The sequence below is a fragment of the Cyrtonyx montezumae genome, unplaced genomic scaffold (genome assembly GCF_038088225.1).
Source record: "Cyrtonyx montezumae isolate F1298 unplaced genomic scaffold, pur_monq_1.0 scaffold_8, whole genome shotgun sequence".
NCBI lineage: Eukaryota > Metazoa > Chordata > Aves > Galliformes > Odontophoridae > Cyrtonyx > Cyrtonyx montezumae.
Window position 1 is genome coordinate 105,032,562 of NW_027072089.1, and position 18,712 is coordinate 105,051,273.

Genomic DNA, 18,712 nt, shown 5'->3' on the forward strand with positions numbered 1-18,712 from the left:
TTGTATATTTATCCTGAATTATTAAACGCGCTATAAGGGACCTATCTCAGATTCCAGGCACCATGGCTAAATATTAAAAATACAGTCATCCTTATGCAAACAAGAAGTATACACGCTGGTCTCCTCAAAGTCACAAATGGCTCTAGTCACAGACCCCTCAGAAAACAAACTACAGTGGCTGGCCCAGGCCTTCTCACTCTGAAAGCATCAGACTTAGGAGTTAGCTCCCAAAACACTGGGCATTCCAAAAACGTATTTTAAGTCACATTTAGGTTTTGGTATTTCCACACATACAATGCTGTAATTGTTCACTGTTCTGAATCACAACAGATATGTGCTAAGAATACCAAATATAAATTTATCTTTTAATCTTACATTATACATCTTTAATTTTATCCGCAACTTTATATATTTCTATAATTATAATTGAGGTCCTCCTCAGAAACGACTATTTGAGATCAACCAGTAGTATAAAACGTATCTTCTGTCTTCGGTTTCTTTTTTGCAGCTTGACTAACTCATCAAATTGACTGTATTTTAACAATGAGATTCAGTGTATCTAAGGACAACAGCTAGCACAATCTCTAGTAGGTGTTCACATTGTTCATCTTGCCATCTTTTATCCATTTGAAGAAAATACTTTTTATCACTGACCGTCATTAAAAACTAAGAGCCAATAAACCAGTTGTCTTCAAGGTACTTCAAGGTACCTGGAGGTCTGGGGTGGAAAGCAGAATAAAATCTCCATGATTCTGGTGGATACAGAGAATTTCTACTCCATGTAGACTGTCACAAGTCCACGGGGCCAAATAGGAACCACGTGACGGTGCTAAGGATGCTGGTGAAGGTTATTCTCAGGCCACTTTCCACCATCTAACAGTGTTCCCAGTGAACCAGATTGGTACCAGAGGATCGGAAGCTTTCCAGTGGGACTCACGTAAAAGAAGGATCATAAGAAGTATATGAAGAACTAAAGGCCTGTCAGCTTGACCTAGATGCCAGGGAAGGTTATGGAACAGGTCATCTTGAGTGAGATTACGTAGTACGTGCATGTTATCTGGGGGATCAGGCCCAGATAGTATTTCATGAAAGGCAGGTACTGCCTGACTGACTTCATGTCCTTCTGTGACCAGGTGATCCGCCTCGTGGATGATAAAAAGGCTACTGATGTAGTCTACATGGATTTCAGACTTTCACACTGTCTCATGCACTATTCTCTTAGAGAAGCTGGTAGCCTGAGGCTTGGACAGGCACACTCTTTGCTGGGTAAAGAACTTGCTGGAGGACCAGGCCCAAAGAGTGGAAGTGAAAGCAGATAAATCCAGCTGGGAACCACTCAGGAGTGGTGCTACCCAGGGGGCTGGTATTACAGAATGTCCTGCATAGTATCTTTATTATCTGGATATGGGGATTGTGTACACTCTCAGTAAGGTTATATATGACACCAAGCTGGTAGGAACTGGGGGTAGTAAGGCCCTGCAGAGGGATCTGGATGGACAGGCTGGATAACTCGGGTAAGGCCAATGGGATGAAGTTAAACAAGACCAAGTGCCAGTCCTGCACTTTGGTCACAACAGCCTCATGCACTGCTACAGGCTTGTGGCAGAGTGGCTCAAGGATTGTGAAGAGGAAAAGAACCTGGGGGTGTTGGTTGACACTTGGCTGAATATTAGCCAGCAGTGTGCCCAGGTGGCCAAGAAGGCCAACGGCATCCTGGATTGTATCAGAAACAGGAAACAGTGATGTCAACGAGCAGGGAGGTGATTGTTCCCCTGTACTCAGCTCTGGTGAAGCCCCACCATGAGTACTATGTTCGGTTTTGGGCCCCTTAGTACAAGAAAGACATCGAGGCCTTGGAGTGTGTCCAGAGAAGGACAATAAAGCTGTGAAGGGGCTGGTGTACAGGTTTTATGAGGAGCATCTGAGGGAACTTCTCCAGACTTGTTCAGTCTTCTCCAGACATTTTCAGTCTGGAGACGAGCCAGCTCAGGGGAGACCTTATTGCTCTTTACAGCTTCCTGAAATGAGGTTGTGAGGAGGTGGATATCAGCCTCTTCTTTCATGTAACAGTGATAGGACTATAGGAAATGGACTTAAAATTGTGCCAGTGAATGTTCAAAAAGAAAAGCTTCTCCAAAAGAGTGGTGAGACACTGGAATGAACTGCCCAGGGAGGTGGTCTAGTTCTACCCCTGGAGGTGTTCAAGAAACATGTAGATAGGGTACTAAGTTTGTTTATGGTTTAGTGGGCAATATTGGTGGTAGTTAAACAGTTGGACTAGATAATCCTAGAGGTCTTTGAAATCTTAATGATTCTACAATTTCATAAAATAGCTTAGCTTGTATTCCGGGGCACTGTTAAATGGAAATACATGGCACACAGCCAGTTATTTTAAGGCATTGTGTGCCCTCAGTAGAGGGCAAAAGAACCTCCTTTACCACTAAGAGTATTTTTTTGTTTGTTTGTTTTCATTCCTTAAGAAAAAGATGTTTTTAATATATTGTTGAAAAGTAAAGGTTTAAATCATCAGTACTTCTTTAAATTGAAATGTTCAAGTGTTGTGATTATTTATTAGTTGATTTGCCTGTTTTTGTATTACCCATTTGTTTTTACTGTTCAAGATTCCAGGCTGGTATCATTTCTGCAGAGACTAACTCAAGCAATACTTAAGGGCTTTTAGTGATTCTATGGTAAGGCATTTTGAAAGTACAAAGCTGAGGCTATTTTCAACAGCCGACACAGTCTAGAGCCCAAAGACACATGATTATGCCTTCGGAAAGGCAGCAGCCGGAGCACATGATAATCATTTACCGTATTCCCCGCAGCCCCTTTGCTTGTGGACAAAGGATATTTCCAGAGCTGAGGTATTCCACCTTGCTGGATGCTTGCTACAAGATGGAAAACATGGCTTCTGCAGCCTCTCCAAACAACACATGCCAGTGACCTTCAGGAAATCTCTAGCAAATATTCTTCCAGAAAATCTGGTACAGTTCTATTTATATCCTTATAATTAAGGTACAGGAGAAGCCAAACCATGATAAATAAAGCAAACGTTGTGTATTCTCAGTCAATCTCTCCTTCAGAGAGATCCACCAGACACATAAGAGAGGAATGCACATTCAGAGACCAAGGAGCCCAATGGAGACAACTACATAATTTCTTCTCAGTGTGGTCAGCACAAAGGCATTGCCAGCACTCTGCCACTGCAGGGCACTCGACCTTATAGCCCTACCTCAAGGGAGATGGAAATGGGGAATCAGATTAGAACCTCTTGCATAGGACATGGCCCTTGAGAACACAGATCACAGAGCAAACAAGGCACTGGAACCAAAGGACGAAACAAACAATGAAATATGCAAGCCAAAACCCTAAGTAAAACAGGAGCAAAATGAACTCTTGGAAATCACACAGCTCAGAAACGAGACACAGCTCAGATAAACTAGTAATAACAGCTGCTCTTACCTTCGCCATCTGCGCTTGCACGCCATTTGCTTTGAGAGATGCTACTGCTTTCTGTGCTGCTGCCGGGCTGTCAAAATCTACAAAACCGTAACCTAAAAAAATAAACAATAAAGAGACGTTATCATTAGCTGTATGTGCATAGATCAAGACTTCATTGCTTAAGGAAGAAAGAGCTTTCTTTCTCTCTCATTGCGTCACAGTTTTCTGGTAGCACTTACACCACAGGCAGCCATCATACATTCATTTCTCTTGGATTTCTTCCCAACTAGTCCTTTCCTGACCTAATAGGACCTAAACAAATGCAATAATTTGAGACTTCAAAGTGAAGCAAGGTGTGCAGGAGAGGGTATAAACAGCAGCCCTTTGCCTGTCCCAATAGGAAAGTTAGATGCTTTCCCTAGCAGAGCACTGCTGCAGTGGGTTCCTGCCCTATCTCTTCCATAGAGAAGGCACAGTTCTCACCACCTGCCCAGAAGCAGCCACCATCTCCATGCTGGGCAGCTCTCCCCACTTCATGATGCTACCTGCATCCATTTTGTAATACAAGTCCACGTAGAAATGGTGTCCGCAGACAATGTGCCCTGATAGAAGGCTATCATGGAAATCTACAGCTTGCAGTGGTTGAGATAGTGAAAAAACAGCTATTCTTCCCTGCTATTTTAAACCATGCAAGGATGAAGCATTGTACAAGGAGGGTCCCGGGTCTCCACAACCAGATGGGGCCTGGTATGTGGGGGAAGGGAGACCACAGCAGACCTCCAGCAGGTGGGAACTTTCAGGGAAGACCTCCAAACCTGTGCTGGGCCAGCAGCTACCAGGTAGCTGCAAAAGATGGTAGCATAACCAAGTCACAGTCTGCCCATACTCCACCCCTTTCACCTCGTTATCTGGAATTAAAGCCTTGGCCCCCACTGGGAGTTGCTTCAGGTCAATTGAACACTAGCTTACAGAAGGTACACCTGAAAGATTGGTAAGGAATGACTGTCTGCTTTTAAGTGGCCAGTGTTTGCAGAAGTTTAGTTTATCAACCACTCCTATCTTATTTTCTTCCCTCATTGTATCCATCCATGTTTCTTTCCTTCAATGAGAAAGACTGGCATGCTTGTCAAGCAAGAGGACTAGTGCTGTTAAGCCCCTACTGGACATCAGTCCTGGAAGTATTTTGATTTACCTAGGGGCACAAAGATGGGCAAAGAGGACACAAAATGAACTTTTAACAACTTCTATGCACTTAACAGTGCTTAAGTCCTGCACATAAAGCTTTCAACAGATTTTGGAAGACTTAAAAATCTCACCAAGCAGCTGCATGGATTTCACAATCTATCCAGGGAACCGTTTCAAAGCACAAGCCTATATCCTACTAAGCAAATGAGGCACAGGTAGGCACATGCTCCTCAGCCAAGCCATGGCTGGAGGCCGTCTCTCCCCTGGAAGCCTTATGGATGAAGCTGAACTGCCTGAAAGCTTTAATAATATTAGCACAAGCATATTTATAGTATCGTAGCTCCTTTGCAGACATCTCCATTTACAAGGTCAATACATATAATACAGGAGGCAACCACAGATATGCTTTCCTGCTGTATCCATTTTTATTTCTCTTGCCAGCCTTTCTTCCTCCTCATGTGAGGCCTCATTGCCTTTCTCTGTGCGCCACATCTGTGTGCAGGAATGTGTGCCTGTGATCACCTTGCCCCAGGTTATGAACATTCTCGCTACTACTTTGGTATATATACATAGGAATGATGAGATAACTTTGTGTGCATGGATTTTGTTGGTGTTGTTGTTGGCTTAAATCTTAATTGCAAAGCTTTAAGAAAATGAAAAAGAAATTAGAAAAAAAAAAAAGCACCCAGATCGTTAAAGAAAATGCTGACAAAGACTATGAGGACACTGAAAAGCACTATTTTGATAGCAAAGTCAAGATCTGAACCTTTCTCCTCAATCTGTATTTCAGTTATTCTTTTTAGAGAGTGTTGTTTGTTTGTTTGTTTGCTTGTTTCTGGTAGGACATTACTACAAATTGAGGAAAAGTCTGAACAACTGTATATTGGGATGGCATACCTAATAAACTGCCATAAGAAGCACACTGGAGTTTGGTCAATAGGAAGGAGGTTGATTTATCTGTTTAGTTTCTCCCATTTCATTTTCCCTTCTTTAATGCTACAGAGTACACCACGTGGAAACCAGCCTGTTCCCATGGCAGGTTGCTCTGCCTTGTTCTCCAGGCTGCAGAGCAGCAGAGAAGCTGATGCTGTTTTGAACCAAAAAAACTCTGCTACAGGAGAACAAGAGCCCTCCCTGGCTTCCTGTAGTGCCTCTGCCCTATGGGAGGGCAGCAGATCAGAGTCAACTGTGATCTTGCTGAAGGAGAGATCCTGTCAAGAAGCCAGACCTTCCAAATGGGAAACCTGAAACACACTGGGAAGTCATGGGGTGGCTTGGATCAAACACAGTGCAAATGATTTTTTTTAGGGTAGCAAAGTGCTCTTCTCAAGACATAAAATTTCTTTTTATTTCTCATTGTGTTCCTGCCAGAAAACTTGGAGGTGACAATACAAAAATAAGCTAACGCTCCCCTTAAAAAGTGATATCACCAGCGGAATTTGACGTTTATCATCAGCTCACAGCACGCTATTCATGTATTTAGTAATAGAAGGGAAATTATTTTTCAATACAAATTTCTAGACAGCACAGTAAGTTATGTAAGTTATTATTGCTTATAAATATAAACTGGATTGTCTAAGAGTGTTCTTGTGTTGTACTATAGGGATCAGGCACATACAACTGTGGATTATTGAAGACTAACATCAGTCCATAGTGTTTAAAGCAATGGATCTCTCCTAAACATTTATCCAGTAGGCACAAGTGGCTAAGATATACATATCATAGATCCAAAGACAGACTCAAGACAAAAATCTTGCATCTTCAGCTCACCATTATGCATTCTGGCATTAATACTACTTGCATCACTGCAAAGCTGCTCGTTCTCCTTCCCACAGGCTAATTTCCATTCCAAGCATCTTTTTGGCCCCCCCTGCTCCCAACACATCTCTCCACCACACACAGAACATCAGGACAAAATCACTCCATGGCTGCAAAGCGCTCCAAAGCACATCAATCTGTTGCAAGGGAAGCCAAGTTCCCAGGCTGCTTCAGCATTCAAGTATCCTTACAAGAACTCTGCAATGCTATGGAACAGAAAAACAAGCATGTTGCATTTCAGCACAGTTTATGTTCTTCCCTGTAGATGTTCATCGGCTACATTGATGATCTACCCTTGCTTTTTGCATTTGTTTAGAATCTCATTTCATTTTTATGTTGTTGTTGTTTTGGGCACTGAGGAATTAGCACAGGCTGAATATATATGTGTGTGTGTGTGTGTGTGTGTGTTTGGTAATTTATTTATTTATTTTTAATGCGACTTTCTTAGGGTAGACTGAGTTTAGTCAGCAGATAAGGCTGGGGGCTGTGGCATCTCCTGCTCTCCCTGCAGCGCAGATGAGCACCCAAGATTTGAGTGCCCTACCCTTCAAGCCAGGCCAGGAGTGCCCTGGCCTCTGGCCAGGCTGTGGTGGCTGCCCTGGCAGGTGCAGAGCCGGCTCTGGCTGCTCAGACTTGGTTCCCTGCTCAGCCAGCCATTCCCTGTCTCTCCTGGGAGGAAGCAGCATGTGTTGTGCAGAACATCGTGGAAAGCACATGCAGCTTCTATACCAGGACCTCCAAATTGCTCACAAGAATCTATCTCCACCACAGGAAACCAAAACCAAAACTATTTCCTCTTTCTTCACGAGGCATCCTGTCCTTTTCCTTTAAGAGCACAAGGCACAGACAGGGAGAGCTACATTATCCTCTGCTGCTGGGAAAGTCAGAAATTGAATTTATCACCAATGCAAGCCCTTTAGATCAAGAGCACTTACAGCGTGGGTGACTTCGGGTACAATGATTCCGAGATCCGGAGTTCTTTTGTGGGACGACATGTATGACTAGTTCATAAATGTGAATACAAAAAAAAAAAACATCCAACATCCCACACACCAGAAAACAAGACAGGACTATCTAGATGAATTGTTCGACCTTTCCTACAAGAAATAAAACGCTTGTAATTTTGTTTTGGCTTGACGCCATTAGAGCTAAATAATTAAATTTCAGGAATAAGAGCAGTGATTTTGTACCTGTGGGGGAAAGAAAACAGCTAAGCATCAGCAAGTGCAAGTTTATAGCTCGCCGCAGTAAGTGCTACCCGAATACCCCAGCAGACGCTAAACGTCTCCGTCTCCTACAACCCCAGCGGCTGGGGGCCTCCTGCTCTCCATTCCACAGCTCCATAATTAAGCTTGGCAGCAGGTTCAAATGAATTAAAACTGAATGTCACTATTTCCTCAACAAATCCCTCATCCTTGTTTTTTCTTACTTGTCAGGAGAAGACCAGCAGAACAGCAATTAGTGGTATGCAGTGCAGTGAAAAAGAACCAAGTATACACTAATTAGGTCACTCGCCAAACACATTCATTTCATTGGCAGATTTAATCAATGTTTTCCTGAAATGTCTTAAATCTCCTATGCTAATTTAAAGTTTTGTTATTGTTGTTACTTTAAACACAGATGGGATGCCTGGAGATTTTCAATTGCTTTCCACAAATCCATTTCAAAATAACAACCCCTCATATACTATACCATCAAAATTTAGGCACAGGTTTTAGGAAATGGCCTCTAATTTTACGCCAACATTTTTGTGCCTGCAAATACCTGTGGGTGCAATTTTGTGGATTTAAGTAATTGCAGGTGTGTATAGCTCTAAGCTATCAAACTGAATTGCCCTGACTGATCGGGTACTTAAGGGTAACACCAAATAATTTAAGGGGCTACCTGCCGCTTGCTATCCTTACAGTTAGGGCAGTGCTCTACAGCGGTGGCACAGATGATGATGATGTGTTCCCAGTGGGCACGAGTCCTTCACATGTGGGACCTTGTCATGCAGCTGAGCTGGAGATCTGTAGCCTCTAGCGTGGCATGGGAAAGAAGCAGCTGTGATGAACAGAGGATAAGCTGGGATTGGGAAACTCTGCTTTGCCCTGCCACAAGGTCAAACATTACATCTGACTCCTGGCCAGGTACTGCTTTAAATTACTGGGATTCAAGTCAAGTAGAATTCTGGATTTTGCAACAACATGCTCACACAGAAATAAGTGGAAGGAATGGATGATGCACCCAGTCAGCAGATGGATGATATGGTTTATACACACTGGAATTGAGTGTCTATGTTCATTCAAATAATCTTGTGGGGTTTTTTGTTTGTTTGTTTGTTTCTTTCTTTCTTTTTTAGAGAAGTACCTAAATATAATGATGGGGAACTCATACATACTGTGGAGCTCCCTTGGTTCCACTGAAGTCAACAAGCTCCCCTTACCAGAAGTCATAATGCTTTGTTCCCATTAGCTAGGACCTTTGCAAAAATAGGAGAATTCATCCAGTCTGAATGGCAGGAAACATAAAATGTGTGTAAATTTTGCCTAAAAATTGAGATGTCTCACAATTATGTAAAGACGAATTAAAGCTTGGTTATGTGCAGTTACAACAGTTCCATTATAGTTTAATCTGATTTTCCATGGCTGACACACCAGGCCATGTGGGATTCTGCTTCCAATCAGCATCTTTTTAACGTAGCAAAGTTCCTACACGTTTTTATTTTTTTGTTGTTTTGTTTTTTTTTTTGCCATCTATAATTCTGTGTATCAGACCTCAAACCTAGAACAGAGAAGATCAAGGACATAATTTATGTCATGCCTTCAAGAAGTATAAACTGTTTAGAAAAAAAGGACACAGTGATTTTAAGACAATGTTGAATATCGTTCCCAAGAGGGGCTCTGAAAAGGAGAAAAATATCTGCCTAGGGAAGAGACAGCAGTCCAAGCTACCTGTTGAACTAGGAAATCAAGAAATGAAATACATTTATACTGAATACGTTTTTATTCTTTAAGATGTCACATCTAGACATATCTGTTTGAGTATATTTGAAGGCACCAGCACAAAGGTTTTACACAAATACTAATATATTTACACGTATATAACTCAGCAAATATATAATAATCAGTGAAGTGGTTGTCCTTCTAGCTTAGATGAAAGCACTTGGATTTCATTTAAACATAAGTCAATTTCAGCCATAAAGCTCACTTTTGCCCAGCACTTAGAAATCTCTTAAAAAGCAGAGTTCATTTCGACAATCAGGTAGTCCACAAAAAAGCGATTACTCAGTAATTTACTATGCAATTTTCAGCCTTTGTTTTATGCTCAGATAAAGAATCAAATTAAAGTCTTATAAGCCTTAGAAAATTAGACTTACCAAGGAAAGAGGTTGAATTGCCCTTGAACACAAAATTACTGAAAACAGATTTTTATTTCATTGTTCAGATTGTGCTGAAATATTTCTACAGCTCCAAATGCTCAGAGTGATGGTGGAATCATCTAAATGATTACTGTGTATAAAGACCCACTTTATAACAACGTTCTTGGTGTCTAGAAAGTGGTGAATCTTCACATTTTAATTAAAACAGCTAACATATAGTTAGAAATATAATTGGAAATTGAGAGTCTTAAATGTGAGAAAGAAAAGACGGTCCTTTCATTTCAGATCACCCCCCAGAGACACACTTACATTGTTAAGTATGCATATACAGCTGAATTTTTTGTTTGCTTTAGTTTGATATGAGAACATGGCACAAAGCTGTCACTTGAGAGTATGTTCCTGCAGTGATTTCTTTTACCTCTTGCACTATTTGAATCCCCTTTATCACAACAGAACTTGAGAAAAGCAGCCCAGTTGGTAACTAACAAACTATTTTTAGACATCTATTTACAAACACGTTCTTAATTTGAATATTCAATTACTTTGATTTAAACTGAGTTTATATAAATGCAGGTTATTATTAGTTGCACAACTAACTAATAATATTTACAGGCAAAAACACTAGGTATGGAGCTTGTGATGATCCTTTCTTTAAACTGTTAATAAATTCAAATATTTTGCCATCGCTGTTAAGTAAATCTAATGGTACAAGGAATGCTATAACATTTCAGGTTATGGGAAAGAAGTACTTATTAAATAAGCAAACATATATCTATTGATATTTGCTTGGAAAGTAATTCTTCAAAATCACTCTCTCAAGAATAACATAAGCAGACATTACAAAAAGTCTTTGTGAAATGTGATCACAATAACAACAGCAAGGGGGACAGGGAGAAGCGGGACAAATTTCACAGATGTACTGATCATGAAAGTGATATTGCACTTGAAGACCCTTGCTCATCATTTATGCTGCATTACTGTCAATTCAGAACCATGAAGACAGGGAAACTGGAGAAAACACTGGAAAGAGTACAAATACAACCCTCTAAAAATCCAGTATAATTCTTTGATTGCACCTAAAAAATACGTCAAGTGTTTGAGATCTTAAGAGTGATTCTGAATGTGAGGGAGTACCCACAGGTAACTAAATTACAAAATACAATCAGTATAACCACTGATGTGTAAGACTTCATAGTCACCCGACAAAGAACAAATGTTAAGGCAAAAATAAACCAGGAGAAAAGTTAAGAAATGTTTCCTTGTATTCTCCTACGAGTGCAAACTTAGATGAGTTGTACAAAGCAAATGATAGAAGTCTCATTGCTCAAGTTACCAAATGCAGGCTGAATTAAGAAGAGAACTATTCTAAATCTTGCAGTGGCAGAAGGACAAGAGATAAATGTGTTTTTCCATCATTGCCTTTGGAGGTTTCTCTCCCTGTAAGTCACAGAATCACAGAATCACAACGTAGGGGTTAGAAGGGACCTCCAGAGATCATCTCATCCAACCCCCTGCCAAAGCAGCTCCCTAGCCCAGGTTGCACAGGTAGGCGTCCAGGTGGGTCTGGAACGTCTCCAGAGAAGGAGACTCAACCTCTCTGGGCAAATAAAAGTCCAGCTATAAAATACAAAACCAAGATAAACACTTTTTAAATATGGTAATAGCTCACATTTACAATTTGTGTATACACAAATGTCTGATTTTAAATTAAATACATTTAGTATTATAACATTCCTTATTGGTGTATAAGTTCTGTAATCATTAAGATTTTTATACTACATTTATTTAGCATAAGGCATTCATTGTTGCTCAGGGGCTGAGCTAAATTTCACATGTGAAGTAGCGGTTGAAGAAAGTAAAATGTTCTCCCAAAAAACAAGGTCTCCAAGAGCAGTGCTAAGTTCCATATTTACTTAAAAGGGAGGAAAAGATATAACAACAGTTTCTTCCCTTGACTGAAGAAATACTGTGACTCAAGTTAGTGTTTTGCAATAACCACAAGAAAACAGCCAGAACTTTCACTTCAGATTAAGCCTTTTCACTTTCAGATCCAGATCTATGCTATCAATTAATAGCTTCACCAAAAACTAGGTATGAGCCTCACAGCCAAAAGTTAGACGATTGACTTTTTAAACAATTATTTTTCATATTTTCATATTCACTCTCCTCTTTGATTTTACAGCTGTGTCCAGATGCTGAAGTTCCAAAATACCACAAGAAAGACTATTTCCTTGGTATTTCTAGCCAGCAAGAAACACTGACACTCTCATGAGAAAGTCTGTTCTTATGAGGTTTCATGCTCAGTTATGTAGACTCCAGAGCTTAACTTAGCTCGGATAATGTTTGAGTAAGATATGAAACCAAATCTCTTGAGATTTGTCCATCACTTATTTTAGAGCTGAGTAACTTGAATGAAAAACCTGGTATAGAGAGACAGCTCATTCAGCCATAACCACTGAAAATTTTCATCTCCTGTGTGGACAAACAGTTCTCTGTTCAGGTAACCAGGGGTTACCTGAAGCTAAGCAATTTACTCACCAGCTGGTCAGCAAAGGGACATTTACCCTAAGAATCTGTAAGACTAACTTAGTGGACTAGTTATAAATGATGCCAGCAAGTCACACTAAGCACCTTGCAGGCATGGCACATCACTGGGACTGTATTTATGGGACAGAAAAGGAAAAACACAATGTCAGTGGGAGTTATTTTCTCAGTGTATGGTGTATTTATGAAAGTGAGCAATGAAATATTGCAGAAAAAAAATGAAGACCTTGAGTAGTCAGCTTTTCCAACAGTAGGCTTAAACACTGATCGTATTCTAGGAGGCAAAGAAGGATGTTCTGAATCACACAACACTCTTTGTCAGAAATGAAATATTCCATTCTCTTCTTCTCAATGCTGGATTGCTTGGCAATCATAACATTAAGTAATTGCTAATACAAGTGGGAAGAAACAATCTGACAAGAGAAGATGCACTTGGTGATCACACTGTGATTACTGTACTTTATTAAAAATAATTTTCATTTCAGTATGTTTTGACAAGAAAATAGAAAGCATCTTGTGCAGACTTCAGGAAATATTAAAATAACCCAAGGTGATGAACATGTTATTATCCAGCCTGTTCCAGAGAGATGATGCTCAAGTACTGAAATGGTTTTCATTTCAAATACATAATCATTTTCAAGACACCACACTTGAAAAATTGGATTGTATATTTGTCATACAGTAAGCAGTGATAAAGAGCACAGCAATTTATGTTCCTTATGCAAACCACTTGTAATTCAGAAAACAACTATAGTTTCTAAGAGGCAGCAAAGAGATAGCACTTTCTGAAGAAGTGAAATGTTTTTTTCATGCCAGTTGGACAATTCTGGCATGTCAACCTTTGCAATAATAAACATTTTGGATAACATACAAAGAGCTCCTTTTCCAACTCATCAACACTCAACATGCCTTGGAGATCTAGGCAGAGATGAGCAATACATTGTGAATATTTCATGACATGGATACTAAGAAAAGACTCACTAGACTACCAGTATGTCAATGCTAAAGTACCAGTGACTTTTTGAGCATGAGGGCAGTGTGCTTTCAAGGGATTGTTTCTAGGGACAGTACTTCTCTCATTCTTCCTTTCTCACTGCTCAATCAAGGCAGGACCAGATCACGTAGGAATCGACATTTTATGGAAATTGCATGGCAGAGCACTGTGATGGCCAGGAGTGTCCAACTTAGGTTAAGTTCTGCCGTGTAAATTCTCCCTCTATCTGTTCCTTTCCCAAAGACCACTGAGCCCTGTGGCTCTATACCAGTATAATATTTAGGCAATGAGGGTGAGAACTGTCAGAGGGAAGTAGTGTGTCACCCTTCTTTAACCCTCACCTTTACTTCAGTATGAGCAAGGACAGGGTTTGCTACATGGGCAGCACAGAGCATGATAAGCAGGTCAGAGGAAAACGGACAAAACAGAGACAGTGAAGGTTCAGTGTCCATAGATTTTAGTCTTAGATGGTATATCAAGCAATCCATATTTAAGTATCCCTACAGTATGACAGATACATTGACCATCACTATTTATAGGGTGCTTTTTAATTTTTTTTTATTTTTTCTCCAATAGACCTTCTTGTGGTTAAATACTAGTTACCCCATCTGAGCCTCTCATCATATGTCTACCACATTTATTTGTAGCCTGAAGTTCAAAAAATGCTATTATTACGGTACTCTAGAAATAGCTATTATTTTTCCAGGCTGAGAAAGGAAGAAAAAGAAAAAAATAAATTAAAAAAAAATGGAGAAGAAATCAAATCAGAATATCTCTGTCCAAGATCTCCAATCCATTTTTCAGACTCAAGATAATTTTACAATCTATGGAAGTGGAAGATGCGAACAAATGGAAATGTTGTCTTTTAATCTAATCTGAATTTCTGAACCTGCTGAAGTTTTCCTATGATTACAGGCCATATACATCAAGTATATGAAAAATAATGAAGTGAATAATATAATGTTTTAACCTTAAGTAAAAGCTTTTCTTTCTTTCTGTGATTTAAGGTAGCTATTTAGTGTTATTTTGACAGTCAACTTGCATTTAAAATCACGTAGTTGTACAACACCCGGCAGTCACACACTGCAGAGATATGATGAAGGACAGAATCCAGAGACTACACTGAAGCTGCCTGAATGATTGACTATGAGGCATCTAGAGGTCAGACCAGGCAAAGGACAACTGCCTCTGCACAAGTACCAACATGTAGGAAGCTTTCTCAAGCTGAAACTCATGTTCACAAAAAAACTTCACACAGCTTGTAGAAAGAGACTAGAAGAGGCACCTTTGGTCTTTCTGTAGGATGGATGAGTATCACCCAACACTAGGTGACCACATGGGGTTACACCAGTGACTCACAGAATTTCACTAACATAACTGTTTATATACTGGAGAGCTCTCAAGTGATGTATCCTTATATCACCTTTGTTGCCTTAATAAATGTGCCCTTTTTTTTGGCTTTGGCATTTACAGGATCATCTGTGTTCAGTTTGGGGCCCCTTGCTAGAAGAAACACATTGAGGCCCTGAAGCGTGCTCAGAGAAGGGCAACAAAGCTGTGAGGGGTCTGGAGTACAAGTCTAATAGGGAACAGCTGAGGGAACTGGGATTGTTCATCCTGGAGAAGAGGAGGTTCAAGGGATGTATTCGGGGAAGTCCAGGTTGAATATTAGGAAAAATGTCTTTGTTGAAAGACATTGGCACAAGCTGCCCAGGAAAGTGGTGGAGTCACCATCCCTTCAGGTATTCAAGAAAGGAGTAGATGTAGGACTGAGGGACATGGTTAGTGGGTATGGTAAGGATGGGCTAATGGTGGGTATAGGTCTTTTCCAACCTTAATGATCCTATGATCTAATATGTCTATTATTCTTTTTCTTTAATCTATAAATAAACTTGCAAATTCCAGTGCACAGTTTTTCCTATTACTTCCTAAATAGATATTTTTCTCTATTGGATTTTTTCCCTGTTTCTCAGACTCTGGGATCACCCAATTACCTTTCTGTATAATTGCCTAACGCTTCTCAGTTTTGTATAATGAGCAAATATCAAGGGAGTTTTAGTAGCAGTATCATTACAGATGAGATGGGAAAACCAGCACCTGCCTTAGAAAGACAGAGGTAACCACCTGTTGCCAGTGATGCTGACTGACATGTCTAAGCTGGCATCTGATACACAGTGTTATCAGCAAGGGGCTACATCACTCATGACTTTCCTCAGTAGCTCTTCATAAATGCTCAGGCATCTTTTGAACATACAAGCATTTTGTTTATGGTCCCTGAAGAACCTTAAGAGTTTTACTAATGAGTAAGATCATCACCATATTTTGTCAGTGAAAGAAAATGTAGCAGAGAACAGCTTCCATCCCGCAAAGAAAGCTATATACATAGGTCGCTCTGAAAGAAATGCCTGCTATTTACATCCATGAAAACTACAACAAATGCAAAAAAAGCACAATTGCACTGTTTGTTAGAGCACTGTTTTATCAGCATAGTCACCGCCATTATCTATGCATTTCTGTCAGTGATGAACAAGAGCCTGCATGCTGTGGTCGTAAAAATCTGCAGCAGAGGTGACCTACAATCTCTGTCACCACTGCTGAAACACACCACCCACCACCTCGCTGTGCTCACATCTACTGTTTGGTCTCTATAAACGGTTGGTCTCCAGCAAATGACAATGAATGTCAGTGGGTGCCATTTTTTCCGCAAGGAAGAATTCCATTCCACCTTTTGCTTCATACAAACTTCCAAAACAGACTTCTGACAGATTGCCCCTTTGCTGACATCTGTCACACAGCAACAAAATGTAATGGAATACTGGTGAGAAGGTTCAACCTAAATATACTACTGTACCACCACCAAGTGCCTCTGACATCATGAGGCAACATCATAAAATAGGAGGCATTACTTTTTGGAGCAGCCCTCATATATTTCAATGACAAAAGATAAATATATGTGACGTTATTTGTTAAAGTCTTTTTTTTTTTTATTTAAAGTGAGGGTGATACAGGTACTATAATATTATTTATGAGGTGCATTTAATTTAATAAAAATCCAAGAACTTTAATAACAGTGTAAAATACATGGCTGTGGTAGTACCTAAGTTTGTTTTCTGATAATAGTTCTGTATCAGCTTGGTACATCAAATAAACAAGTCTTAAAGAGAAAGCATGGGTGTGTTTTGCCATGACACGTAAACCAAGAAAACATATCCTGGCTAAGTAGCCAAAATGCTTATAAAGAGAAAAAGACATTTTACATCCTCATATGCCATACTGAAGAAGAACCATCAATATAAAATTATTTTTCAGCCTCTTAGCAAGTAGAAGTGACTCTCAAACCCTTCTGCATGTAGGGTCTTGATCAGTCCCTAGGCTGATGACCCAACCATGTTCATTGTAACAGCAAGGCGGCTGACAGGCAAGGGGCTGCAGTGCTCCCCTCCTGCACACACCAAATGGATGTTGGTGTTGTCAATGTGGAGATGTGTAAATGTTTTGAGAGTGAATGTGTGATTCCTGTCAACAGCAAGAATTAGCCAGATGAATACTCGGCATGCATGCATTTGCTTTCTTAGTGTATAAATATTGTGCTACAAAGATTGCATGTGGCTTGTTTTATCACTGGCCTGTTGCTCTCGGCCCTTACAGCTTTACTCCTCAGGCAATCATTCCCCAGGGGGTGCTGGATCCCTCGAACTGGGTTTGGAGCCCTTGAAGGAAATGGGGAGTGCCTCTTTTGTACTTTGTTGAGGGGCACAACAGCCTCCATCTCCCTAGCTCTATTACCTGTGTTGAAAGACAATCTGAGGCTCTGTCAATGTACACAATTGCAAAGAGAAAGACTATAGCATCTGAAGTTTTTACCATCTCTCCTAAAATTAATAAGCACATTCACAGAAGAAACCTTCACCTTAACCTGAGATATATATTATTTTCTGATGTATTTACAAATACATGCCACAATGACATCATACCATCCCGCTCTCTTATGTATTGTTGGTGGGACATTTTTTGTATGTGTGTCCAATCCCCTCTCCCTTTTTTATAGCCTCTATCAATGGCTGAGACAAACACTGCACACAAAAAAGTAGCTTTTTTTTTTTGTTGTCGTTCTTTATCTAAGGACAAGCAGATGTAGCAGATGAAAAGTATCATGCAAAACATGATGGCGTGACCCAATGGGAAAAAGCCTACAGTATGAGGCAGCCTCTCCCTCCCTTAGGCTACACACTACAACTTCATCTAACTTTGCCAACTGTTTTCTGTTTTGTCACTATGGAGATTTGCATTTGTTGCATCAAAGCATTTTTGTCCCAGATAACGACGATCAATTAAAAAAATCCCCAGCAAATAACACATCTCCAGCACTGCTGCATACATGCGGAACAAGTGCACTGCACTTGCTTAATGGGCTAACCAACAGAATCAAGTCTCCCTCAGGAAAGTCAGCATTTGAGGATACACAAGGAAAACTGGGAAAGAGTCAGCTTCCAACCAAAAAATAAACTCCACATTTAATAGCTTAAAATGAAGCCACTGAAGACTAAACATCTGGGCTTTTTGGATATCGTCCCAGATACTGCGTGTAGCACCGAAGCTCTTCATCACTGTATCCTCTTAAGAATTTGAATAAAATCCTTCCCCCCGTACACACTGCTTCTCTGCAGAACATCACAAAGAAAGTGCCTGTTGCCATAAGATCTTGGGGCAAGGCCTGGATTTTACTAGTTGTGAAGAGAGCATGCAGAACCATAGGGCTTTGGTTCTCTTCAGGATCTCTGGGTCCTCCTGTAATACAAATCACAATTCTGCAGCAGTGGCAACTGCAACTATCCATGTGGACCACAGAAGAAGCTAATTAGAGGGGGATTATTAGAAACACTTCAGTAAATCTGTAGCACTACTAGAAGTGCCACTGGAAGTCAATGGGATTTTCTGTTCCTGGAGAGCAGCAGGCACAGCTACAGTACAACTCTCCAGCTTCCATCAGAAATCTGCTCACCACTGAACAACACAGCGTGCCTACATGGCACAGAGCAGGGCACTAACAACACATCCAAGATATTTAGGAGTGCCTCTCATCAAGGCCTAGCAGTGGTGTAACCAGTTTCAGGGCTAGATTAGAGAAGTTTCCTCAGCAGAGCACTGTTCAGTGTGGCACAACCTGCTTGGGAGCTTCTGAAAACTCCAATTCCCACATAATCTGCTTTGAGATCTCCACTTCCAACAGCTGCCGTGCTTTGCAGTTGGTCCCAGATGTGGTCTAATGCAAACCTGGATTTGTAGGGATTGCTCAGGAATGACCACAAAATTCTAGTGCTAGTTGTGTGCAGGAGGTCAGGTTAGATCACTGTGTATGGGTAAACTCT

The 18,712-nt window shown here is 40.5% G+C and overlaps 1 protein-coding gene across 5 annotated transcripts in view; it reads right to left on the reverse strand.

Moving 5' to 3' along the window:
* The window catches only part of RBMS3 (RNA binding motif single stranded interacting protein 3), a 706,597-nt gene that overhangs the window by 253,432 nt on the left and 434,453 nt on the right, over positions 1 to 18,712 (reverse strand). For all 5 annotated transcript variants that reach the window (XM_065753689.1, XM_065753691.1, XM_065753690.1 and 2 more), the window contains one exon: positions 3,463 to 3,554. In XM_065753689.1, the coding sequence (XP_065609761.1) occupies positions 3,463 to 3,554 (92 nt within the window). The remainder of the gene's footprint in view (positions 1 to 3,462; positions 3,555 to 18,712) is intronic.